This window comes from Nematolebias whitei, chromosome 8 (assembly GCF_014905685.2).
Source record: "Nematolebias whitei isolate Nwh7 chromosome 8, NemWhi1, whole genome shotgun sequence".
NCBI lineage: Eukaryota > Metazoa > Chordata > Actinopteri > Cyprinodontiformes > Rivulidae > Nematolebias > Nematolebias whitei.
This window is the reverse complement of record NC_056505.1, coordinates 17,482,457-17,509,048: the sequence shown is the minus strand read 5'-3', so window position 1 is coordinate 17,509,048 and position 26,592 is coordinate 17,482,457. Positions and strand designations below refer to the sequence as shown.

Genomic DNA, 26,592 nt, shown 5'->3' with positions numbered 1-26,592 from the left:
AAGAACGTTTAGTTTCAGCAGAGACTGAAACTGGATTGAAAATGAAAAATGCTTTGATCGTCTCAAAGGAACGTGAGTTGGAGCAGTGCAGTAATAAGCAAAAGAGGAAATGGTGGAAATAAATAATTTGGAGGCAAGTTAATCTTTTTTTTTCTGGCAGCTGCGAAATGATCCGGTGCACGCTGAATGTCATGGCCTGAAGACGCCACATCATCTGCAAAAATCAAATGCAAGACCCTGTGGTCCCCTAACCATCCACTCTCCTCTCCATCATGGAGCCTTGAGACACTGTACATGAACAGCACAAAAAGGGACACAGGGGACAGCTCTGGTGGACCGGGACCGGATCGCCATTAAAAGTGACCCGTGTACGCCACACTCCCCACCCATTGAATACATCAAGTGACACGTTCAAATCCACAACCTACTTGTAGACTAGAGAGTATGACTCCTGTGACCATTTTAGTAACTTCTCAACTGTGAAATTCTGGTCCACAGTAATGAGGGTGTTGCTCCGGTCCATCGTGGTGCAGAAGAAGCTGAGGTGAGAAGCAAAGCTCTTGATTTACTGGTCCGTCTACGTTTCAACCCACTCTTGTGGTCATGTACAGTGGCCCTAAGCACCGTAGTCATGAGATATAAATCAGGACAAAGAATGAGATCCTGGTTACAAGAGTCCAAAATGTGCTTCCTCTGTAGTGTGGCTGGTGCACCTCCACCACAAAGTAGTCCCCTGAGGTGGTTCAGACACCTGACTGGAATGCCTTCTGGACACTTCCCTCTGGAGGTTTTTCAGGCACATCACACTGAGACCAGATCTAGAACTTGCAGGAGGGATTATATATCTTCTCTTTGAGAACATTTTGGACCCCCCCCCCCCCCCAACACACACACACACACACACACACAGGTTGAACTGAAGAGAGAGGGACGTCTGTGTTTCTCTCCTGGACCTGTTGATGCTCCGATGACAGAAAACGAGAGGAAAATAGACAGATGGAAATACAATTTGTCAAATATTAATGAACAAATTGAAACTAAGGACAATTCTTTCACCTTTATACTGATGTTTTAAAAACATCTCTTGTAATAATGCTTTTCAGAAGCCTGTATGAAAACTTCTGTTTAAATGCCCAGTTGGTATCCTGGACCAAAACTTGCCAGACACACACACACAAAAAGAAACAAACAAAGAAAAAACTAACAAAAAAAAAAACTAACGACTGAAGATGATTGAATTAATGAATTGATCTCAACCCAGCAGACATGTTGGCCCACTGGAAACTCTAGTGGTGATAAATGAAAGGTCAGCGGAGAGGGTCGCAGAGGTTATGGGGATTTAAACTTTGGGGTCTCTGTGCCAAATGTGACATGTCAACGTTTAACTCAACCAAAGTTACATCTGCCTTGTATTTCACAAGGAAATCAATCCAAGAAAAAGGGACTAGTGGGGGAAAATATTCTGTTTATTGTCTCCAGTCCCTCTCAGGTTCCATTCCTGAGCCTTAAAAAAGGTGCCAAGCATCAGGGCAGGACCCTGCGGTCCAGTCTAAACTTACATCCATGCCACCTCTGACACGACTCCGAGAGCCCAGAGAAACTCTGTCTGCTGAAGGGTAAATTAAACCTCATGCGGGCTCGCAGTAACAAAAACCAACTGGCTGACATGCACGAGTTCGGACGTTTATAAGCACCTGCACGTTAAGTCAGCTGAGCTATGAAGAAACGGGCCTCATTAAAGCAAAAAGTGCATTCGCAGAAATGTTTGTGTGTTTATAAGGAGAGTGATGCTCAGCAGGAAAAATAATCAGACAGATCACTTTCCCCTTTGCAGATGGTCCAAATGATTGACTGATGTGTGCACACGGCTGTGAAGGCACGTGTCCCCGGCAGCCTGCGTGAGTCTAACATGTTGAGTGTGTTACGCAGGAAGCAGCCAGATCAGGTCGCTTTGGAACACGGATACAATTTCAGCAGGTGGCACAGCTAACTGTGTGTGTGTGGATTAGCTTTTGTTACGTTTTAGGACTTTTTCTGGTATAAGCACTTACCTAGACGCCACTTTGGGGTTAAGTTGAAAATTAAGGTGAACTGGGTTTACGTTAGGTACTGGTCAGGATCAGGGTTAGGCTACAGAAATAACTGGAAATGAATGGAAGTCAATGCACAGTCCTAATAAGGATATAAATACAAACCTGTGTGTGTGTGTATGTGTGTGTGAGTGAGCGTGTGCATGCACATGGACACATTAACCTGTTAGAGAGCCCCTGGGCAACATATTTGCTCTGGACCGAGCTGACCCAGTTCAGATTTGAACCAAACCTCTCTTCAGTCACAGACCCTGTTTTTCACTTTGACACAGATTATTTGGAAAAACAAGTTTAACAAATGCTTTTCAACGTGGACGTTTTTGATTGCAGATGTCCAAGATTTTGGACAAATGATAAAACTGCATTGTGCATGAACGCACATTAGTTTTTACCAGATTTTTCTACATGTGATCCACATGTTTCTGATCCTGCCTCTATTCGGTGTTGGTAGAGAACTGAAAAATGTTAATAATTAACCCAGCCAAGTTAAGTCAGATCATCTGGATGGTTTCTTTGTGTTGAGACGATTCGTCTGTCATCCAAAGGACTTCATCAGTCCGAGGAGCCACAACAAACTCAGTCCCACAAGCAGCACAATCATATAGTGCGCCAAACAGTTTGATGGTGATGAGATGGTTTCTAGAGTCCGCCCTCTCCCCCGTCAACTCCCCTGACGCAGTCATAGCCAAAGTGGTTCAAAACATCGAAGTCCATGCTCAATAATCCAGGTAAAAATCCTGGTTGGCCCACTATGCGAGTGTTTTACTTATGGGACTGAGTTTGTTGTGGCTCCTCGGACTGATGAAGTCCTTTGGATGAAAGATGAAATGTTTCAACACAAAGAAACCGTCCAGAGGACCTGACTTAACTTTGTTGGATTTTTAACCTGGATTATTGAGCATGAACTTTGATGTTAATAATTAACCCTTTTACGAGAGCTACAATTTTTAATTGGATACTTTAAACCTTTTGAAGTGGGGTCCTGTTGAAGGATTATGAAAAGTTAACGTTGTACCTGTAGCTTTAGACAAATTAATTTGCTTCTAAAATGTTTGACGAGCTAATGTCTGGTCCAAGCATGGTCAAGATCAAAGTGAACTTTTGCCATCTTAAAAACAACTCCAATATAAAATGAATTCACCATAATTCATGCAAACTACTTTAGTTATGGCAAGAATGCTATAATATTTCTACTATAATAGGTGTGTAATGAAACTAACAAAACTGTAAAATCAAGATCCTATGAAATGCTGTAAAATATTTGATACTGGAGTTGTTTTACAATGCCAGTAATCCACATTAATCTCTGTCTTGCTCAGACTAGCCATTAGCTTGTCAATCATTTGAAATTAAATTCTATTTCTCCAAACAAAGCTCAGTCAAAGAGCTATCTACAACAGGTGAGATAATGATTGTTCTTAACAACAGAACCTCACTTAAAGAGATCTGAGCTCATCTTTTAGCTACGATCACGGTTCTTTTTATATCCGTGGGTCAGCGTTGTCACCTTCACTACAAATGATCCGTTTTAAGTTCTGCTGCATGCCTGAACATCATTTTATTAATGTAAAATTTAAAACATTATCTATAGTAATGCAGTTAGGGACAGAAATAAAAAAAGAATAAAAAACAAGTTTTCATAGGAGTGATTTAGTCAAAAGACAAATTGTCTCATCAAGTTTAAACATTGATGATGCATCAGTTTGCTGCCTCTTTAGCACTTTTAATTAGCTCATTGGGACATTTTTGAAAGATAATTACTAATATTTTTTCAGTTCTGGATGTGGGTTAAACACCAGTCCTAATAGAGTTATGTCAGGAGGTGAATTTAAATCAGGTTATTTTGACTTAAAGTAAATTAGTAGAGTTTAGGGATACGTTTTGATTCAGACTGCACAAATGAGTGTTTGTACAATTTCTTGACAAGAATAGTTGCATAAGCTTGTGCGTGTGTGTGTCCATCCACAAATATCGTGGCTGCGCTTGCCGTTTGTATTTGCTTGTCCACGCTGAACGGGAATATTGACTGTAAAAATGCCATTTAGTGATTGTCTGACAGCCAACGGGCTCAAGGTAAACAGTAAACTTTTGGGACACGAGGTGGAAAATACACAAATAAACACGGAGGCAGATCGGATAAATACCTACGCAGTACGCACCAGCTCCGTCTCCCACTGCCACGAACGCCAACTATCCTCTCAGATTACAGGGATCGTGTCTCATAACATTTCCAAATAGTTCATTAGCTCCCGAGAAGTGCTCAGCGGTCAGGTCTCACTTTCTGTCTCTCGTCTTTGCTGACCCCTCCGGGACAAAGATCTTTGATTTAACCTGAGGTGTTAGAAAGTAAACACAGTGCGAAAGCTCAAGAACTGAAAAAAGTGAATGTTTTTAGGAAAACTTGTGAAAAAATACTTGTCTGACATGACAGAAAGGGTCAGACGGTTTGTAACCAAAGCTTTCTTTCTAGTTGTTTAACTTTTACTATGTAACAAATCACTTAAGTATATTTAATTCTGTTGCACATTTTGCACCCCTTTTTCCACGACACATTCTCACAGCTAATATAATTTTGAAGTACATGCAAAAACTTGCTCTGCCTTCATCTTCAGTAACTCCTTCATTATGATAACCCTCCTGCTGCCCTTGGGTCATAATGATTCACAAGGCCTAAAAACCTCATGGATTATTTTAACCCAAGGGCAGCAGGTGGGCTAACTGAATATAACATGGTGACAAGTGTGAAATGAGTCATTATGAACATGATGTGCTTTATTTTGAGAAATAAGTAAAGAATGTGGCTTTTGCTTTGAATAAGCTGCCAGCTAACATTTTTATTTGAGCGAGAGAGCTAAGCACTTCCTTTGCTGCGATGAATGTGCAACAGAAGTTGAGCAACCACCTGTTTGTTTAAGTGGTCTGGTGTTAACTGAGTAAACTGACAGGCGATGAAAGCACCAAATGTAGCTGAAAAGGTCCTGTGGAAGTTGGACTTTTGCCAAGCAGACACAAAATTCAGCCACTTTCATTCCAGGGGGGAAGATTTAATTTTAGTTAAAGATTGGTTTATTTATTTAATCTTTTTTTGCATTTGTCCTAGGTGTGAGTGAGAGGTTGTTTGTCTTGTTTGTCTCTATGTGTCCCTGTGATGGACAGGAGACCTGTCCAGGGTGTACCCAACCTCTCGCACAATGACTGCTGGATACGGGCACCAGTGACCCCCGTGACCCGAGAAAGGAAGAAGCTGGTAAAGATAATGGATGGATGCATTTTTGCTCAAAATAATCTGATTTGCTTCTTGCTCTCCTGTTGGTGGATTTTGTTGTAGCAACCAGCAGGAGCTTCATCTGATTGTGCCTTCAGCCAAATGACACAAGTCTTTTGGCTGAAGATGAGACAGGAAATTATAACTCTCTTCATTGAGAACAGTTGCTATTTATGTTGCAACGACAACTCTGCCTCTGCCCCCCATGAGAGACCATCCCCAATATCTGCGCTCAATAATGGATTCAGGTTCCTATTTATAGTCCCTCCACTGTCTCTGTTCTCGTTTCCTTCTGACTGTCACTCTGACAGCTCTTGTATTAATTATAGTCGTTGCTGGCCATTATAAAAAAAAAAAAAAACTGTTGCAGAAAAATTATCAAAGCCTCCGCAGAAACACACTGTCAGATATTTGAGAACATGAGAAGAGTAGGCGATTCTAACAATAGCTGAATTGAGATGCATTCGGATATATCACTTCTCAGGAACAGGGTTATAAAAAGAAGAAGCAAGTCCAAGGATTAAAAAGTTAATTCAGTCAATTATGAGGAGGCAAAAATTAAGTAACAGGAGTAATAGGAGGGAATTACATCCAGCAAATTAAAAAGAAGGTATTTTAACAGGGTAAACAAAGCAAAATAAAGGTGTTAGAAACACATTGGGTAAGGAAAAATCTCATTTATTCAAATTCTCATTAAAGAAATCTATAAGTTTGTGTGTGGTCAAGTAACCGTGAATGAGGTAAACAGATATACGCTGGTGACAGGTCATCACAACCACCTTCTGCCCCTAAGAGACATCCATTAGCATGTTCTGTAATCTTCATACCAACATGTAACAGCTGGTCTCCTCAGTGGCTTCCCTGCTCACATTCTGAGAGACACTTAACACAAAATTAAACCCATAACTTTTTCAATAAATTTGACTATTTTGCACAAGCTCTCTTAAAAAACAAAGGCAACTATTATAAAAGTTCAACTTATGAATATTCAGTAAGGATTGCAAACAGAACCTTTCTAACGTTAACTTAACCTGCCATCCACTGCATTAAATCTATATTTTAGCAGAAAACCTCAAATGAGGGTTGGAAAAAAAAGTTTAAGTCCAATCATTCTTTAATTTAAAAGAGATGTCAAATTAGAAGCAGCTAAATGAGTCTGTTGTTGTCATGGCTACCGTCTCCTGGTTACATCAGGTTTGCTTCCATCCATTTATATGTGATAGTGAAATATAACTAAGCATAAATATCACCAGCCTGTTTCTAAATCTTATCGTTCACGCAGCGTTTCTTCGTTGACACGCAGCGACCTCTACTGGTGGAAACCTATAACTACAGGGATTGTTGTTAAGGCGTTCTTTTTAAATAAAGTTTTCTCTTCATTAACTCGATTAAACATGGCCGCCCTAGCAACCACTGGACGCGATGAGAGACTGCGCTCGGTAGATATTACAAAACTATTTGCTGTGTTTTCTCCAAAACGGACATATGTTTGAGAACACATGTTTAAATAATTTGGAGGCAATGGACAAAATGAAAGACAAGGTAATGCAGGGCAGTTAAAAACGTGTAGGTACCACAGGCACAGATACCAATTACAAGTACACTGGAGGTACTGGAATTAATGGTTCACTCGCCAATCTTTAGTATAACTAATTAGAATAATTTAAAGTTAGATGTTTTGTTACACCACTCGATTTTGTCCGACAATGGATACGGTAGTTGTTGCGGGCTTACGTATTGTGTGGCCATTCAATAGTACTGAGGAAATAAGTGTTGCATTATCGGATGTATGGCAAGTTCAAATGGTAACTTTATGATTAGGAGTCAGGGGCGATTCTAGAATCTGCCCTTTAGGGGTGCTTAGCCCCCAGTACTGACAATGGCTTGAACAACGTGGTGGCCATTGGCATCAGAAGCATTTGTAGTGGGGTGGGAGACGGGGGTCTGGGAGTCCTCACCCAGAAAATTTTGAATAAAGTAGATGTCATTTCCTGCATTCCGGTGTATTTTAACGGGTTGTTAAACATCTACGTTTACCTCCATAAGTAAACACTTGATTCAGTAACTATTTTAGAGAGCACAGCACAGCAAGAAGTAAGCGCTGCTTTACATTACACAACTTTTGTACAAAATCAGTTTAGTGTTAACTGATTAACAAACAAAGATTAAACTTATGCAACCAGATGTTGCAACATAGCTGTACCCAAATTTAAAACGCACAAAACAAAACGCATCTAGCTTCAAGCATTAACCTACAATGTAATTATGACAGAAAATGGAGGATTTACTTACAGTTAACTTCATACAGAGGAACATGTGGTACTTCCTGTTTATCACTGTTGTATTCAGCTGCTCATGAGACCGGCCGCAGGCTTTATCCATCTTTTACATTTTTCCAGACTCAGTTGAGTTTTTTTTTTTTTTCAGGGGTGTTGAGTTAAAATTTAGGGGTGCTTGAGCATCCCCAAAAAGAGGTTAAAATCACCGCTGTTAGGAGTGATAAGTTTTGGGGTCTTCTCTATTTTTATTTTTTTCAGGGTGATGGAGAGTCCTGCATCCATCAAGCCACTACTGCAAGTCCAGTCAGAAGAGACGGAGTGGATCAGAGGTTGGACAGACAGAGAGCTGTGTCATTTCTCCGAGAAGCTGAGAAGAACAGGAGGCAGTGAGTGATTTAGTTTTATTCATGTTCAAATCTAAAAAACAAACAAACCTGCAATTACTTTAGTGATGCAGTGAAGGACAAATAAAAGAAAATCTATCTTTGGTTCATTAATCTAAGCAGTCATTTTCCAAATTCCACTGTTTAACTCTTTTTTTTTTTTTCCAATAGGATAGAAAAGATGGAGAAAGAGCAAACACTGAATGCTCTGTGCAAAAAGCATGGCTGGACAGATGTGTATGATGAACTGGAAGAATATGAAAAAATATTGGAGAAAGAAAGAAGAGCTCAACGTGCGTTTGCTTATTTTTTCTTATTTTTTTTTTAAATATTTTACATTCCAATTTATTCGGTCGCACTTTTTGTCTTTAGAGGTTCATCTCCAGAAGCAGCTAGCTAAGATTCAAAATGGTGTGAGGACATTTCAGGGACATCTAACAGATGTAAAGCCAACTCCTCAGTGTACGTTTTTGCTTCTTTTTAATATGGGGGAAAAAAATGAAAAGGCATTTGATTTTATCCAATTAAATTTTATTATTTGACCAGTCATCTTCTACGACATTCATTGAATGTCATTATAAATCATGTTTTAGGACAAAATGTTGTTAATGTTATATTTCTTCTTGGGCTTTTAGTGATTGAAAAGCTGAAGGAAATCATGTCAGAGGTGGAAATCTCAATAAACACCTTGAAGGAGGAGCAGCGTTTGTGGCAAGAAGATACCTAGGAATGATTACAGGCATTGACATAAAAACAAATAAAATAATAAATTACTGCTTTTTTTGTTTCTCTCAGCTTTGAGGAGTATCTGAAGGAGGAGAGGACATGCAAGCAGGAAATCAATGCTTATGAGAAAAGATTTGAAAATTGGAATCTTCCTTTTAAGTCAAACTCCAAACTTCCCACAACTTCTACTCTTAAGGTTTGTCTATCCTTAACTTCCTCCTGTCGGTATTTTCTTTCCTGGCCATCAGTCACTAAATGAAAAGAGAATGCGTCTCTTTATTCTTTTTTTTTTAGACTAAACTCAAGGACAGAGACCTCCCTGCAGAGGTCAGAGCCGTGGAGGATTTCCTGCAGAGGACAGGTGGTCAATATGGAGGCTGGGAGCAGTTTGATCATCAAGCCTTTCTAAAGGTTAAGCACACAGATCACTGTCCACCTCTTTGCTCATGGAAACTTCACCTGACTTTAAAATAGTTGTTTGACTTAAACTTTGGAACTTTAGGTTTGGACAAAGTACAACGGGCAGCCATCCTACAGGAAAGAGGCCAAACTGTACCTGCCAGGTAAAACTCTGGAGGAGATAGAGCAACATGAAGAGTGGCAGCAGGAGCTGCTCAGCTTAAACAACAAAAAGAGAGAGGTAACAAAACTGTAGCATCACATTCCCCCATTGCTGAGCAAAGAGGGAGAATTAAAAATCCCCTCCGTCCATGTGTCCATCATTAGGCCTGTCGTGATAAACAATAAATCAATTAATCGCATGATAAATGAAAATTATTGACCTCATTTTCATTTATCAGCTTTATTGTTTCTTCGTGTCTCTCTCTTTCTACTGAAGACACTGGATGACAAAAAGCTCAACACCAGCGCTCTTCACTGACCCCTCCATTTCTATTTTCTCTTTAAAATCTATTTTAACCATCCAAAATCACATTTTTGGATCATTAAAAGCAGCTAAGCTGAGAAGCTAAGCTACGAGCTAAGCTAACAGGCCGACCTCTGGAAAAAACCTCCGTCTTGTCGAAGCTCCAAAATTCACAGCTGAAACCCGTGCCTTTGTGGAAAAAGTTTTTCTCTGCAAAAAGAAGCTGAGAACTTTTTTTACCGACTTTTTTTATTAAAAGCTTTGTGTGACAAATTCTATGCTAAAGAGCTCAAAGCACACTGAGCATCCGCCATTTTGAGAACCAAAGAGAGACAGCCCATGTCACGTCAAGGGGCTTCCCTCCCATTTTTCTTAAAGAGACACGCTGCTCGCTCCCTCGCTATCCATCATTCAGTTCAAACAGTTTTATACTGCCATCCAGTGGTCAAAAAAGATCCTACATGCCAAACAAATAAACATTTCTTCTTAAATTTGACAATAATTACTAATTATTGTCAAATTTCAAACAATATTATTGTTTATCTCAATAATTTCTGAGACAATTAATCGCCTAGCAAAATTTGTTATTGTGACAGGCCCATCCATCATATGAGCAGGATAACTTGAAAAATAAGTGAAGTACCAAGTTCCATTTTGGTCTATGGCTTCATCTAGTCATAAGAAAGGTCACTATTGAAAACTAGATTGCTCTGCCATCGTGCCTGGTTGTGGATAAAGTTGATCAATCCACTCGCCAGGATCTGTCACTCTTTGCTGCTGTGGACAAGCAAAAACAAAAACAAATCTGTTTCTTCTTCTTCTTCAGTCTAACTCCTACCCATTTGAATATCTTGCATCAAAAATATTAAGGCTTACTTGCATTCTGTGTTCAATTCCAGTCCAGAAAAACCCTCATCTCAAAAACTACAGACATTCACTATTAAAATCCCTCAGCATCGGGGGACATCAGCGTACCGCTTGTTGTGAATGAATGCAAACTGGTTGCACATGAAACTAAACAGACTTAACTAAGTCATTGCAACTCTATGCAGGCTATTCAGCGTTGGAAAGCCAGCAAAGACCAAGAACGTCAGATGAGGATACAGAATCAAGAGGAAACTGAAGAGGCCCGAAACCGAGAGAGGAAGGCCCAGAGACTGGCCGAGCAGCACAAGTGAGTCAGCTGAGAAACTGAAGAGAAGAATAAACAGAAACTCATTTGATCTATTCACACAAAGTGTGTCAGTGTGAACACATTTGAAGATTTGCTTATTGTTTGCACTTTTACAGGACTGAGGAAGAGAGGATGGAGGTGGCAAAGCAACTCGAACTGTGGAAGGAAGAAAAAAAACGAAAAGAGGAAGAGGAAGAGGAGCAGAGACTGATTGAGGAGATTCACAAGAGGAGACAGGAAAAGGTGCTTTCTGAGGAATTTCTGCTGCCGTTACATTTATTCATGTATTTATTTAAAAAGGGGATCTCTGTTGAGTAGGAGGAGCGTTGCCGGCAGCTGGAAGTGAAGCTAGTCCTGGAGGAGCATCTTCGACTGAAGAAAGAGGAAGAGGAGGAACAGGAGAGGAAACGGAGGGAAGAAGAGCAGCGAGAAATGGAGGAGAGGCAAAGGGAGGCAGCAAAGATTATTAAATGCTTCAGTGAAAGGGTACTACGTCTTAACATGCCAAAACCAGAAAAACACAAGACTAGATGTTGTTTTTCAGTCGTTCTCGTCACGTTTTCAGGATCTTCACAAGGTGGAGGCGAAGCTTCATGAAAAACGGCTGAAGGAAAAGGGAGAAGAGGAAAGACAAAAAAGAATCACAGCTAAGCTGAAGGAGAAGGTGCATGCATGTTCAGTAAACAAAATTATTCACAAAAATCAAACATCTTTATAACAACTTTATTGGTATTTAACTCCTGACATTGAAAAATTCGTAGATTTCTGAAAACAAATAAACAAACAAAAAAAAGCTAATGAATGTTTCTGGTGCAGGTGGATGGTCGTATAGACAGAGACCCCTCCAGGTTAATCCGTCCCACTAAGGGATGGCAGGAGAGGATGAAACACATCGGACCTTCAGGGGACACACCGGTGCTACAAATGTTTCACAGGTTGGACTTTTTTGATTTTATTTTTTACTTTCCAAGGGCTTTGAAAGTGATTTGAGTAAGAATAAGTTTCTATTTTTGTTGCAGAGCTGTTCCCACTTGGAGACAAGGCCTGTGAAGAGATCAGGAGTCCTGCATCGTATTCAATGTTTTCTGCTTTAAAACAAACTGAATTCAGCAATGATGTATGTGGCAGAGCTCAACTGAACACCAAACTGTGCCTTTATTTGACTTGGAGTTTTACATCTATGAATAAAAGTCACTTCAGTTTTAAATAGTTAAACTGTTGTCATTAAAGCGCTCAGAACGAACAGCGACATCTCAGAACACCTGAGTTAGCTTTTAACACCGCTCGTAACAGTTGGGAAAAGACTGAACATCCCAAACAAGGGCTTGTTTGGGATGTTCCCTAGGTGAAAATCTTTGCTGAAAACTTTTAGGATAAGGTAAGCATCGTAAGAAGTGCACTTCATCACATTTGGCAAAACTTTCAAGCTGATTTATGGCAGGTTTTTTTTTTATAGCTACAATACCTCAACAGCTTGCAGTCATTGAGTCAACCAGAAACTTTTCATGTATACTAAAGTACTGAAGAGTCAAATCTCAGGTCATCTGTGACAGCTGGAGCTTGACCAAAACTAGCTCATGACTTTAACCCAGTTAAAATGCTTATAGTGACAAATGAGATGTGCAGAAACCTGCAAATTTGATGCAAAATAAAGAAAAGTGGATCCACAATGACCTAAAAATTAATATGGTTATACTGAAGCCAATTACTGCAACTTAATAATGTGAAAGGTGGTTTTGCAAGCTAATAATTTTGAATTAAAATGATTTTTTTTCTCACTTATGTCATAACTGGTAAAATGTGCATCCAATTCAGGTTGTATTGTATTAACCTCGTTAATGATTTATTTAATATGTCCTGATATGTTAAAATATAGAAAGTCGGTGTACTCTCATTGCACTGACTGGTCATCTTGTGATCTGGTTTTGGTTCCTTAAATGATTTCTGTTAGTATTAGTGCTATTTAAAGTGTTTACAAATGCATTTATTTCCAAAAGTATTTGATGCAATTTGTCATCGCCCATTTTCTGTAACACCTGTAAAACAACTGATTGGTCAAAGTGCTTTATAGTCAAACCAGATGACAATATGGCACAACAAAAACAATAACAATAATATAAATACTCATGTATGTCTACAAATCACTGAACAGTGTCGCCCCAACCATGTCTCTGATCTGCTACAACCGTATGTCCCACCACGTTCCCTGAGGTCAGCGGACCAGTTGCTCCTCACAGTTCCAGGAACTCGTCTTAAGCGCAGAGGTGACGGGGCCTTCTCTGTAGCAGGACCAAGACTCTGGAACGAGTTACCTCTGTTTGTCAGACAGGCCCCCTCCCTCTCGGTTTTCAAGTCCCGTTTAAAAACACTACTATTCAGTAGCTTTCAACACCAGATGATCTGTGTTTTGATCCTGGATGCTCTACACTGGTTTGTCGTCATTATCTGCATCGTTTTTATGTCTTTATTCTGATTTACCTCATTTTGTATTTTGCTTTGTGTGTTACCTGTTGTTCTGTCTGTACAGCACTTTGGTTGGCCTTGTTGCTGTTTTAAGTGCTTTATAAATAAAGTGGTATAGTATATATATAAATCAAATAAAATACATTAAAAATATTATAAAAACACAAAAAAAGTTGATGAAATTACACTAAATCAAAAAGCAAAATTAAAAAAGATAAAAATAGACAGATTAATTTTGTTTCACCCCAATTAGTCTCCTCGGTGAAAGCTTTTATTTTGAAAAGCGAACGTACCGGAAAAGATTCCCCATAGGTGCGGAAACAAAGATGGCGGAAGGGGAGAGCCAGTTTGAAGAATTGGAGCAAATAGACTTTTTGAAAGACCGACATGTACGGTTCTTTGAGAGGACGCTTCAGGTGCTGCCGGAGAGGTACTCCTCTCTGGAAACAACCCGGTGAGTGCGCCGTGGTGCCGACTGGACCTCCGGCTGCTGGGTTCGGATGATCAAACTTGACCCAGCATGTGACGGGAAAGTACTACACCTCTCTCGAAATCGAAAAGGCAACTCCGAAAACGTACCTCCCAACATCTGGGAGCTCGTCCATGACATTAAGTGACGCTGTAAAGCTCTGAATTTTACTAAACCAGTAAACTTCATGTCACCGAACCAGATATATTTTATGGGAATTCTTGTGGACACGGTTAACATTACATGTATTGAATGTGTATTAGTACTACACATTTTGCACTATTTGTTGTGCAGTTTTAGTTCTTTTATGAACATCTGGTGCACATTTGCCCTGTTTCCAGGTTATCCATTCTGTTTTTTGCCCTGTCTGGTCTGGACGTGCTGGACGCCCTCACTATGGTGGACAGGAGCATCATGATAGAGTGGATTTACTCACAGCAAGTTCTGCCCACAGAAGATAGTAGGTCACTTCTTCTCACTCTTATACCTGATGACTAACATGAGCTATCGTGTCAGTTTAGTTCAAAAGTTTGTTGCATATGTGATCATTTAGCTGTGTAGCTTCTAGGACCTTCAAGACTTTGGTGGATGAAGCATCATCATCTCTGATAGAGATTTATGAATGCCATATAGGCACACTTTAAAATCCTTTAATATTCTCAAAAATCGACAGTGAGCCTTATAATCCGGTGCGCCTTATAGTCCGAAATTTATGGTAATATTAATGAGAGGTTTAAGACTGGTCAGATACTTTCTCAATCTCAAGAGATCCTTCCTGCCCACAGCCATCAGCATCTATAACGACTCTAATGAAACTAGGATGATGAGTTCCATTTAATTTCCCTTTGGGATTAATAAATTGTTTTTGAATTGAATCTGTTTAAGCAAAAGAGACTGAAACATTGACATTCAAGATGTTTAGTTTCTAATTAATTCATCCTTGCCCTCTTATGAGTTTGGGCGGCAGGGGAAACCGCAGACATCCCTCCAGAGCACAGCCGATATGGACATTTTGTCTTTCGCCGATACCGATATCGGGAGGCGAATATCGATAACTGATAAAATGTCTGGCATTTTTTGATCTTTGTCCACCATCAAGAATCAAAGTAAACCGCTACTATTAAACTTGTTTTAACACTTGAAGTCGTCCTAACATGCATTCACATTTTCTATCCTCCACTATTCACCATAAAGTTATAAGTGTAACAAAAATATAAATTAAACAAAGAAACACTCTTCCTGTTCATTGTTTAAACGGTCTGTCACGTATGGTGAATGCCTAATTCGTAATGACCGCAGCAGCATTTTTTTTTTTTCTTCGCAGAGAAGTAAAAATTTCAGACAAACATTGCATTTCATTGAGGACGACAAAGAAAAAGTTACTAACACAAATGTATATTTACCTCTACGTTAGATTTATTGTTCTGGATAAAGTGTTACAACGCAATAGCCTATGCTAGGTTAACTTGAGAGGCATCTAGCTAATGACAAACAGGTTGGAGGATTGAAGAGAATTTATTATTAGTGATTTTTATTTATTTATTTATTTTACAGATCAGTTGAAATAAACTTACCATGCTCTGTTCAGCAAAATGCGCTACATAGTATTGCGCTCTGCTTTGGCTGTGCTGAAAGTGAAAGTTAAGGAGAACGGCCATGACTTGAAAGTAGTCTGGATACGCCCTCTGCTGGATACATTGTACAATTACGCCTTTTGCAAGTAAGGACATTGCTTGTTGGTATCAGCGCATCACGTCTTCAAACACCTATATCGGCCCTACTGATATATCGGTCCGGCTCTAGAATATATATAATCCTTCGAGTGAGTTCTGGGTTTGACCTGGAGTGGGATGTGCCTGGAAAGCCAAGGGATCAGAAGGCATCCTAAACAGATCCAATGCAGGTCAAGTTGAGTAGTTTTGCAAGCTGTGCACACAAAATAAGGCATGAGGTTTTTTTTTTTATATGGCTCCTTTTGTTGAAAACACTCGGAATTCAATGAGACGGTGGGAAATATGTGTATTTTCTCTAAATATTGAGCCAATGTTGAGTCACCGTCCAGTCTCCCAACATGTTTCCATGCACAAAATTCTTTGATCGGATTGAAATGTATTAATATAAAATAATCCAAATGTATAGTTTAGATGGGCACAATCCATTCACGACAAGCGTTTACGTGCAGCAGACTTTTATTCAGAATAGAAGTACCGCCGTGCGCAGAGTGGTAAACTCTCCTTAAAAAAAAAAAAAAACACAGAAGAAGAAGTTCTACTTCCGTGATGAACGTAAACAAACCTGAGCACCCAAAATGGATCCGCGCCAGGTTTTAATGATGGTGGAGACGTTACAGAGTCAGAAAGATTTATTTGTCATACACATCACATGTGGTACATGAGGTGGGACGAAACTATGTACGTAGGGTCCCAGTTATATCCAAGAAAAACATAAATTGTAAAGAAAAACATTAGTAAGATCCGAGTCACGAACTAAGAATATACTACATTCACTAAACTAAGAATACACTAATAGTACAAAAACAATGCTCCAATACAACAGCAGCACTAACATGAGTCTGTGTGAGCAGATGAGGACTAATAAATCCAGCAACATGAAATAATCAGCGTCATGGATAGTCAGTCAGGAGCCCTGATTGAGCTACAGGTAATACAGATAATTTTGAGCTTTTTCAAAGCTTCTGTATCGCTCACCGACCAATTTTGCTTCTCCGACAGCATCTAGCCAGGCGGGAATGCGTGAGGCAGACAGGTCGCACATTCGCAGTCAGGTCAGTTTTCCACGATTGGAATAAAATGATCAGATTAAGTGTTTACATGCACACTGTTCGGATTATGAATCGGCATAAACCAGCCCTCTCATTTGGATTATAAATTCATTCGGATCCAGCTGAATCAACAAAGAATAATCCGAGTGGGACGTTTACATGACGCATTTTTATTCCGAATGGCCGTTTAATCCGATTTCTTTATGTCCATGTAAACAGAGCTAGTCTCAGCCCAGTGAGGTGCTACCTTAGTTTCTGGCTTTGATTCAGAGGAGCATTGGTTCTACTCTTGAGGCTATCCTGAAGCTCCTCATCTTATTTCCAAGGCTGAGGCTAGATATGCACTGAAGGACACCCAGGCTAGCTGCTCGTGCTTGGGATTTTGGTCAAGATCTGAATGTCGTAACCACAGATGAGTATGTAGATTGATCAGTAAATCTGGCTCAGCTCCTTCTTCACAACCACATGCAAATGAAGCCCCAGTCCACCGGCTTATGTTTAGCTTCATCTTGTCATCACTTGTGAACAAGAGATGAAGATACCTGAAGTCCTCTGTCTGAGGCACTCACCCACAACCTGGAGGAAGTTTTTCATTGGGACGGCACCTATTATTCTACATCTCGGAAGAGTGTCTACATTTCTATCTCCGTTAATGCGCCCCGAACCACAGCGTCTACCCCCACAAAAGTTATATCAAAACGACTGGCTCGGCCCCGTGATGTGTGCTATTACTTTTGTTGGCATTTCGAGTTACCAAGGCAACGTAATTTGTGAACAAAGACGCAATATTTCACCAAATCCAGGAACTAGTTGGTGACTGCCCACTTATTATTCTACACCTGAAAAGCGCATCTTTTTCCACTTTAATGTGGCCTGAATCGCAATGTGGACCCCCACAAAAGTTATATCAAAACGACCGGCCCGGCTCCAGGAAGTGTGCAATTACTTTTATTGGCATTCACAGTTACCATGGCGACATATTTTGCTAACAAAAATGCCAAATTTCCCATTGGAAATGAATAGGAGAAAACTCTTCACAGAAACTGAGTAACATATGGACCCATTTTGGTTCAGCATACAAGGAAGGCACCCATTATTATTATTTATTTTGTAATAATAAATATAATTATAAATTATTAATGTTAATAATTATTTTAATATCAATAATTATTAATAAGTAATATTAAAGATTAATACCAATTATTGGTGTGGATATTATCAGTATTGATGATTAATTATTAATATTTTAATAATAACTGACCAATTAACAATACATTAATAATTATTAATATTAATAATTCATATTTAGTATTAATATGAATACAAATTAATATTAATATGTATTATTAATAACAATTTGATAATAAATAGGCAGTCCCCGTCAAAGTTTCTCCAGGAACTTTCTAGTTAATTTCTACCCTACTTAAGGCCTGGAAATATTCAACTTGAACGTTTTCAAACTTGAAAATGTAGTCAAGTGGTTTCTCTTGTGATAAAGAGTTAATAGCCTTAAATAGTTTTTGTGTAACCTGGTGCAACTTTACAACTAATTATCAAAAGAAAGTTAGACTTTCAGCTTTTAGTGACTTCTTTTGGGATTTTTATTAATTTATTTTTCATGTTTTGTTTTTTTTTGTCTCTAACAAGCCGCTCTATACCATCTGCTTGGATAGCCGTTTAATTAATTATTCACGACATCAACAGGAATGATGGAGGGATAGTTGCGCTCGATAGGACGTGATTTCGCTGCAGCCATATGTTTGGAGTCTGGCAGGTTCCTTGTCATCAGATGTGGGAGGAAAAAACCTAACATGAGTGGCATTTGTGATTTCCTAATGTGTTATCATTATGTTAATATGCTTTTTATGAAACTTTTAAGACATTAAGATGTTTGTGTGCATGCAGAGCCCAGGTGCATCAACTGAATTAATCTGCATAAATGCATTCATTCAGCGTGTATAAAATGTGTTTCTGCACATTCTGACAGAAGAGGAAATGCATGAAAATGTTATCAGCAAATAAAAACTCATTTTTGTAACCTTTCATATCCTCTACATACTCATTTGTCACATGTGGAAAAGCTGCTGAAACATTGGACACAGTTTATTTTATTTTATTTTTGGCTGTTGGCTTTTCTTATATTCTGTGTTGCGTTTGTGTTTTGGCCAGTAAGTGGCAGCAGCGCACTTCACTTTTATCTTTAATTATTATTTATTTTTTCTTTTTGAGCTGCTTTGCAGCATCTTACTGAAGGTCAGAACAAACCAAAAAAAAAAAAAAGAGATGAGAGTGTAAATCAAAGAAGTGCTCTCTTGTTTTACTTCCTCTTGATGTTTACAAGAATATTATGGGGAATTCTTTGCACGTCTTCTTTTTCCCTGCAGAATCTAATTTAAGCCGATGTGGATTACGAGGATCTTCACATATTGGAATTCCTTACAGGACAAAGGTACTCCCTTTCTTACCCAATTGTATGCTTAAGTTTAACTACATTTAGTGGGTTAATTTCCAGATCACTCATGAGGCAGAAGAATATTGCTATTAAAATGTTCTGCTCCCATCGTTTGTGTTTCTGACAGCCCGTTCTGATGTTCTCTTCAGGGTCCAGGTGTGTTGCATCCATATGACAGCGGTCACATAGCTATGACCTACACTGGACTGTGCTCTCTGCTGATACTTGGAGATGACCTGAGTCGGATCAACAAACAGGCCTGTCTGGCTGGAGTCAGAGCGCTGCAGCTGGAGGATGGCAGGTCGGCGCACACGTTTACACTTGCGCTCTTATTTGTGCTGGCACTTTCACTCTGACTCAGAAACACCTGAAGCCATGTGAACACGGACTAAATATAAACTGACACTACCTCGCTTTTACACCAGAACCCTTAAATTCCCCCCAACTAGAATCCCAATAAATATTTTATTTACAGCTTTAAGAACAAATTGCTGCTGTTAATTAAATTTACGAGTTTCAAAATGTTTAATTGGATCTAATTTAAAGAGGATCACATTGTATGCGCATTGTATAGGCTGTGGTGTTAATGTGTCAATCAACTAAATTCACATAAATCCTAATCTTTTATAGATTATGCATGAAAAATAACTGAGATTTCAAAAGAGGCTTTAATTCAAAGAAATTGTGTTTTTGTCTTTATATATAAAAGCACTTTTGAAACTGCAAAAAAAAAAATCCCAAGCATCCTTAAAGGATTTTTGTAAAAAGACTTTACATAAGCATTTAACTTTTAGCCCCTGAATAAACTATAAACATAAAATAAACAAAAAAAAAACTTTAATCTGAAAGGAAACGTTGTGTCTTGAAAATGGTGATGAGTCATTGGGAACACGAGCGTCACGTTGAACTTAAACAGTAAAACACGTGTCGTTCCAGTTTTAATCTGGAAATAAATTGAAGCATCATGAATGTTCCATGTGGTTCTAATGAATTAGAGAGTTTCCTTTTATAATTAAACATTTATTTCTGTAAGTTTTCAACATTTATCTGTAATGCAAACAAGAAAGCCTTTTGAATGTGTTGTGTTGAACACCAACGCAAGTGAGGGGAATAAAAACCCAGAGGAATTGTACACATTTATGTTTTTAACTTGATTTTGCCCTAATCCATAATTGTTTATAGCAAATATAACCAAACATAATGTAAATGTGATTTGAGTCACTTTATTTCTAGTTGTTTCTAAAACTGCTGACCTTGCGACTTTCTTCATCTTGCTTTCAGTTTCTACGCCGTGCCGGAGGGAAGTGAAAATGACATCCGGTTTATCTACTGTGCAACTTGTATCTGTTACATGCTGGGTGACTGGTCAGGCATGGACATCCAGAAGGCCATTGACTACATCAGAGGAAGTTTGGTGAGTGAATGTTAAATGAAATATTACATTTTCAAAGGTTTGATCAGCGAGTCAACACAAATAATCCATCCCGATGGGATTGCTCAGCCACTGTTTCTGCACCGTGCAGAAAAATCAAAGCAAACGGGGCACCCACCTTTAAGCGAGGCTTGGAAGTACGTAATTTGTTATAAATGGAGTGAAATGAGCAATGCATCATGGTCTTAAAGACATAGCAGAAGCTTTTTGCCTCAACAGTAAAGAAAAGAAACAAAAAGCTTATATTCTCCATCCTCGGTGTTTGCTTTTCTGGGCGTTCAACACATCAAAGTGTTGGGTGTGAGGTATTATCTGCTCTCCTTTTTGTAGAGAGCACGTCCCACGAGCAACTTCAGCTCGAGTCTATTTCCCACTGGACTGTTTTATTACAGAGTCTTTATTGTTTTGGGGGTGGGTTGTAGTGAACCTGATCTGACCCTGATGACCTCAAATCTATCAGATGGACAGAGACTGTTATTTCATTGATCTGAATACAGTTTGAGCCATCTGGTGACTTTCTTTCTTGAATTAATCAAGCAGAAAAGACAATTCTCTATGATCATCACTGTTTTACAAATGTTTGATAATCAAATTGTGTTAGTTCACTCAATGTTACAGGTTGAAAAGAACTACTCATTTTTATTTTACATAAACAGTAAGTAATGATTTTTATTCCTCATTCAAAGAAGAAATCAGGTTAATATGCATTTCTTGATTTTCTGTCTGAAATGAGCCAAGTTTGTAAGTATGTTAAAGGTCGGTTTTCGGTCAACTAAAATGTTTACCGAGAAAAATGTCATGTTTAAACTTTTTCAGAAGATAATAAGTGTGAGACTCCACGAAGTCTGAAGTCCTACAATAATCTTTCTGTTGTCACTAAAACAATCCTTGACTTATGATAACATCTTACATCACAAACCACACCTCTATTTCTGGTCCATCGACCAATCAAAAAGCTCTCAAATGACCCGGAAGTCGACCCATTTAAAATGTGGCAACTTCCCAGTTCATGCAGAGGCTGAGGAGTTGCAAGAAGCTGAGACGCAGAGTCTGGGAGTGATAGAGAGTAAGAGTCTCAGAGTGATGGAGGTTCTGAAGAAGTTCTAGAGTCTGAAAACTCTGATGTCTGATGGGGAAAACTCTGATGTCTGAAGCCCAGAGTGCTTCCGTTGGAATACAGAATGCAGTGACGATGTTGGAATTATAATTTCTGTTTGAACACCACGTACGACTCTCTGAGGGTTTGGCAGTTCTCACGGAGACGCTGAAAGAGTCAGAAAGGAACCTACTCCGACGCTGATTCCATCGTCAACCAGGTAGAGGGTTCTATTTTCGACTAAGTGTACCGGAGGCCAGCTGATATCTGATGGAGCGTGCACGTTTTCTGGTCAAACAGATTAATTCCCTCACATATCTCTCTGTAAGATAAATCTCCATCTCCATCTTAAACTCTGCTTTCTCATAAAATCAGTACAGATATTTTAGAAATATCTGAAGCAAAGTCCTCAATCACCGCCGCGTGATTGAAGCTCATTATTTTGTGAAACTTGTCTGTTATTATTTTCATATTTTGCCAAATTAATGTAAATGTTTGATGTTAAACTTTGATTCTGAAAATAAATGACCGCATTCATTTGATGGGTCAAAGATAATAACGTCTCTCGTTCGCATTTCTGTTAAATTCAATGCACGACATTACACAGTCAGAAAGATGAGGAACTCGTGAAAAAGTATGCATATATATCTCGTATATGTACTACTACAGTTGGTGGCGTACGTACGTACGTTACTACTACAGGGTCATTCCCCTTAAAAAATAAGAATAAAAACACTTGGGAAAAAAGGATAAAAATATATTTTTTTATTATTATTTAAAAAAGTAATTTTTAATGCTGATAGGCAAATCAGGCTGTTAAGAAGGTACCTCAATATGTTTAGTATCATGAGAAGATGAGTTTATTTGTTTTATTTGTGTTTGCCAGCTGTTTGTTCTGCTCTTATCAGAGGAGACAGAAGAACAAAACATCTGTATGCAGACAATTCAGCAATGATTTGCTTTAAAGTGTCCATTTCATGGTAACCCGTGTTTATAAATAAAAAAAAAAACAGCTGCTTTGTGTCATTAAAAGCTAATTTAGGCTGAAATGACACCCGAATTGGACCACAACGATTTCAAATTAAAGGTCACCTAGCAAGTAGATATTGTGAAATGCTGATGGCAAAAAGGAAAAAAAGAGAAACATAACTACTTCAGCTCTTCTTTTAAACCTATGATTGTGATTTATTTATTTATTTTTAAGCCGACACTGATTGTAGCACTTTTGTATGCCTATATAAGGAAGTTCCTGTTAGAGATGCCTCTTGTGATATGAACAAGTCTCACTTAAGAAGCTCTTTCACTGCGGTGACATTTTTAATAATAATAATAAATAATAAAGTGCTGCGTGTTGTCATCATTGTAGGTTCCCATACAAAGATGAAATTGTCTTTCCGAATTTAATCCATCGCACATGGGATGCACCCAGGTGGAGCAGTGGGCAGCTACGTAAGCGCCTGGGGAGCAATTCGGGATTGGGTGTCCTGCTCAGAGACACCACGAGATGTGCAATGACCGGGGATCGAACCCAGGACCTTCGGGTCCCGAGTCGGCTGCGCTGCCCCTACACCATTCAATCAGAAAATAATGACCTATTAATTTATTTGTAGTACCTCCAAATTTTGATCAGCATTTTCTTTCATTAATAGGGATACACGATATTATCAACATGGTATTGGTATCGGCCAATATTGGCAATAAAGTTAAATATCGGATATCGGCCAGTCCATTAAAATAACTCGCCGATATAAAAGGTGCTGTTTTTGTATGACAACTCGGTGACAAGGATGCCTGCAGCGCCAGCACAACGTGATGACATCACCCGCATCGTTGAGTTTAGATTTGTGAAAATTTACAAATTTGCACTGTTCAAGTGTTGTTGTGTTAGAGTAAATATCATGAATACATTTGACATTAAACATAATCCAATTGAAGTGTTACATCATTTTCAGCCCCTTTTTTGGCATCTGCATTTGGTAGCAGGCCAAACTGACAAAGACCATGCAGAATAATGTATTTTAATTCCACAGCAGAGAAAACTATCTAGTTTCTGTAAGTAGGTTTAGGGAAAAATATTGGTATTGGTATCAGTTATCGGCTAAATAAGTTTTAATATATCGGGATATCGGCCAACACAAAATCCAATATCGTGTATCTCTAGTAATTTATGAATATATTTTGCACTGAAAATACTAATATATATTTTTTTATTTTCCTTCTCCACAGTCATATGACAACGCATTTGGCCAGGGAGCCGGGAGAGAGTCTCATGGTGAGTTTGGGAAATTAATTAAATGAATAAAACAGTTTACAGTGGTTTACACACACGAGGGATGTTTATTTAAAAACTAAGAAATTACTTCCCATAAATGTCTGAGTTTAGAACAAATGTAATGGTCGTGATTGATCTAGATTTTTAATTAGTTTGTTTTTCACTGCGAGATTTCTATCACACATGCACACAAAAAGTGTTTTCAGGATGAAGTGGAAGGCATGAAAGTGACTAATGGGAGGAAATGCTTTTAAAGGATTAACCGTTCAAATCCAGCCCTATAGATACACTACATTGTTCTCCGTAATCCTCCCTCCACTCTAATAAACCTTCTTATTCTGACACAAAAGCCTTCATCCTTCAAAACATTGCTTGGGAACATACTTATACTAACCTCATTGTCACGGTGATGAAAGTATTTCCTATTAATGTTGTGGAAATGATCAAATGAAACTGGTCGGAAGGTTTGTAGCGATTCTCTCCTTGTGATATATGTGACTCCTGCCATTATAGGCTCCACTGAGATTGTGCTCTCTGCAAGTCAGCCAACTCCGTGAGGATTGATTATGCATCAGTAGCGATGCTTAGCTGAAGCCCATTACCCATCCACCCTTGAGGTGTGTTTGTTCAGCACCAGGACCTCCCACACTTGTTTGTGATGTGCTCAGACTTGTGTGGTGTTGATAATTGTGTAGCTCAGTTTGTGAAACATGGAGTTAAAGAAACTCCTGTGCCTGGGCATGAAATTGGATGTTTCTTCTGTGCAAAGTTTATATTCTGAATAATGTTTTTATTTTACACTTGCCTCTATATTTCAAGATATATTGTCTCTTTAAGGCTGCAATTAACATTTATCAATTTATTCAAGGCATTGTCTGAATGGGACTTTGCTGCATTTTTAAAAACTTTTTTATGATGCAATTGCTCCAAACCCACTTTGTAAGTTTCCGATTCAGATTTATACACCTCTTATTTCCTCTCTGTGTAAATCTGGCAGCTATTGAATAAGGCTTGGTTGATTAGTAGCAGCTGTAACATGATGGCAGATTTACTCCTTTTACCACACACAAAGAAGTAGACTGCACAGAAAGCCTGCTATCATTTCATGAAGGCTTGGCTTTTATTTATTTTATTTTTTGTGGCTCTAATTTTAAAGCTGCTCTGCCCCTAAATTTAAACTTTTAATGTCTGTTAGAAAACACAGCATTTACTTCCTGGAAGACCACAACAACAATTTAAAGCTTGTAAACTCCACTATTTTACTATGTCTTTTTTTTTAATTAAAGGTTATTTACTGTTTCTAATATAAACAGAAGTTAGGAAGGCAAGATGCTATCAATTATGTTTTGAATATATGGTTCCAAATGCATCCAGGCTGTTTTTTTTTTGTTGTTTTTTTTAACTGAATTATTTTGTTTACCTCCTGATTCTTATGAAAACACATTAACAGCGTTTAAAAGTCCGACTCAGCTGGATTTGTTCGTACATATGTCCTCTGTTGTGCCCAGGTGGCTGGACGTTCTGCGCCATCGCCTCTCTGTGTCTGATGGGTCGACTAGAAGAGGCGCTGAGTCAGCGGGAGCTGGACAGGATACGGCGCTGGTGCATCATGAGGCAGCAGAACGGTTTCCATGGACGACCCAACAAGCCTGTAGACACATGCTACTCCTTTTGGGTGGGAGCCACGCTGGAGGTAACAACAGAAGTAACAAACACATCAAACATGCTCTCCTGCATGCATTGACAAGTTTGTGTGTATTTAAGCTACAATTCAACACTTTTTATCTTTAATGCACTCTGTCTAAATCTGGTTCTGGTAAAAGCTATACCTTAAAGCGGTGGTTCCCAACCCTGGTCCTTGAGGAACACCATCCTGCATGTTTTAGTCGTTTCCCTGCTCCAACACACCTGATTCAGTGATTTAATTACTTCCTCATGTTCTGCAGAAGCCTGTTAATTACCTATTAATTACCAGTAAAATCAGATGTGTCTGAGCAGAGAAACGACTAAAACATGCAAGATGGTGTTCCTCAAGGACTACGGTTGGGAACCCCTGCCTTAAAGAACCTCAGATTATCTACAAGTAAGAGCATTTCATTGTCATGCTTTATAACAAAATTAGAATTTGACATAATGTCAGTTTTCTTTTTCCTTCAGTTCAACTATAAGAGCATCATCTTAACTCCTAAAACTGCTCAATTTGTTAAAGCAATTAGTTAATAGTGAAAATGTATACAAATAAAAATCAGCAAAGTTTAACAGATCGACATGTATGCATTTTTTGTTTTCCTTCTCGTCCTCCATGCTCTCTCTCTTGCTGCAGCTGTTAGACGTGTTCAAGTACACGAACTTTGAAAGGAACAGGAGCTTCATTCTGTCCACGCAGGACCGTTTGGTAGGCGGCTTCGCCAAGTGGCCCGACAGCCATCCAGGTAAATGAAGTAACCTGCAGAGCAGCGTCTTTATCAGCGCGAGTAAAACCTCATTAACTGAGCCACTGTGTCCGTTTTTTTGTCTCCATAAAATCTAATCCCTGGGGTTTTATAATGATGATAAAACCGCAGGGCTGAGTAATAGGTTTAATGACTGTGTAGAAATGGCTACTCGTTCCTCTGTAGCTACAAAATCTCTCATTAGGAACAAAAAGATTGTGGGTCTGAGCATTTTCAGCCCATCTTCTTCTCTTTTCCAACAAACAGTTTGTCTCTCACCTCCTCCACAGGCGCAGCGAGGCAGGGTGGGGCTGTGGCTGCTAGCTCTGCCTGATCAATGGAAAGACTTGTAACCCTAAACTTCAGTGTGTGTGTGTGTGTGTGTGTGTGTGTGTGTGTGTGTGTGTGTGTG

The 26,592-nt window shown here is 38.9% G+C and overlaps 2 protein-coding genes across 2 annotated transcripts in view; both read left to right on the top strand.

The window, feature by feature from the left end:
• Positions 1-6,749: 6,749 nt before the first annotated feature.
• LOC119413930 (coiled-coil domain-containing protein 112) lies at positions 6,750-11,832 on the top strand. Its single transcript, XM_037681000.1, has 14 exons — positions 6,750-6,794; positions 7,893-8,020; positions 8,189-8,310; positions 8,390-8,479; positions 8,653-8,728; positions 8,813-8,939; positions 9,038-9,154; positions 9,246-9,383; positions 10,661-10,782; positions 10,899-11,025; positions 11,101-11,268; positions 11,348-11,446; positions 11,599-11,717; positions 11,802-11,832. Exons 1-14 carry the CDS (start codon positions 6,750-6,752, stop codon positions 11,830-11,832), a joined length of 1,509 nt encoding a protein of 502 aa, XP_037536928.1.
• Positions 11,833-13,559: 1,727 nt separating this feature from the next.
• Positions 13,560-26,592, top strand: part of pggt1b (protein geranylgeranyltransferase type I, beta subunit) — a 15,527-nt gene continuing 2,494 nt past the window's right edge. Inside the window, exons 1-8 of the mRNA XM_037681001.1 lie at positions 13,560-13,699; positions 14,056-14,174; positions 18,881-18,945; positions 19,098-19,249; positions 20,230-20,362; positions 23,703-23,748; positions 25,257-25,441; positions 26,072-26,180. Coding sequence (XP_037536929.1) covers positions 13,572-13,699; positions 14,056-14,174; positions 18,881-18,945; positions 19,098-19,249; positions 20,230-20,362; positions 23,703-23,748; positions 25,257-25,441; positions 26,072-26,180 — 937 coding nt within the window. The 5' untranslated portion in view covers positions 13,560-13,571. The remainder of the gene's footprint in view (positions 13,700-14,055; positions 14,175-18,880; positions 18,946-19,097; positions 19,250-20,229; positions 20,363-23,702; positions 23,749-25,256; positions 25,442-26,071; positions 26,181-26,592) is intronic.

What these genes read in the sequence shown, in the direction of transcription:
- LOC119413930 (XM_037681000.1), top strand. Translation starts at nt 6,750, where the DNA reads ATGGCCGCCCTAGCAACCACTGGACGCGATGAGAGACTGCGCTCG. An exon ending in GCGATGAGAGACTGCGCTCG is followed by an intron (nt 6,795 to 7,892) that starts GTAGATATTACA and finishes TATTTTTTTCAG; the next exon opens with GGTGATGGAGAGTCCTGCAT. An exon ending in CCACAACTTCTACTCTTAAG is followed by an intron (nt 8,940 to 9,037) that starts GTTTGTCTATCC and finishes TTTTTTTTTTAG; the next exon opens with ACTAAACTCAAGGACAGAGA.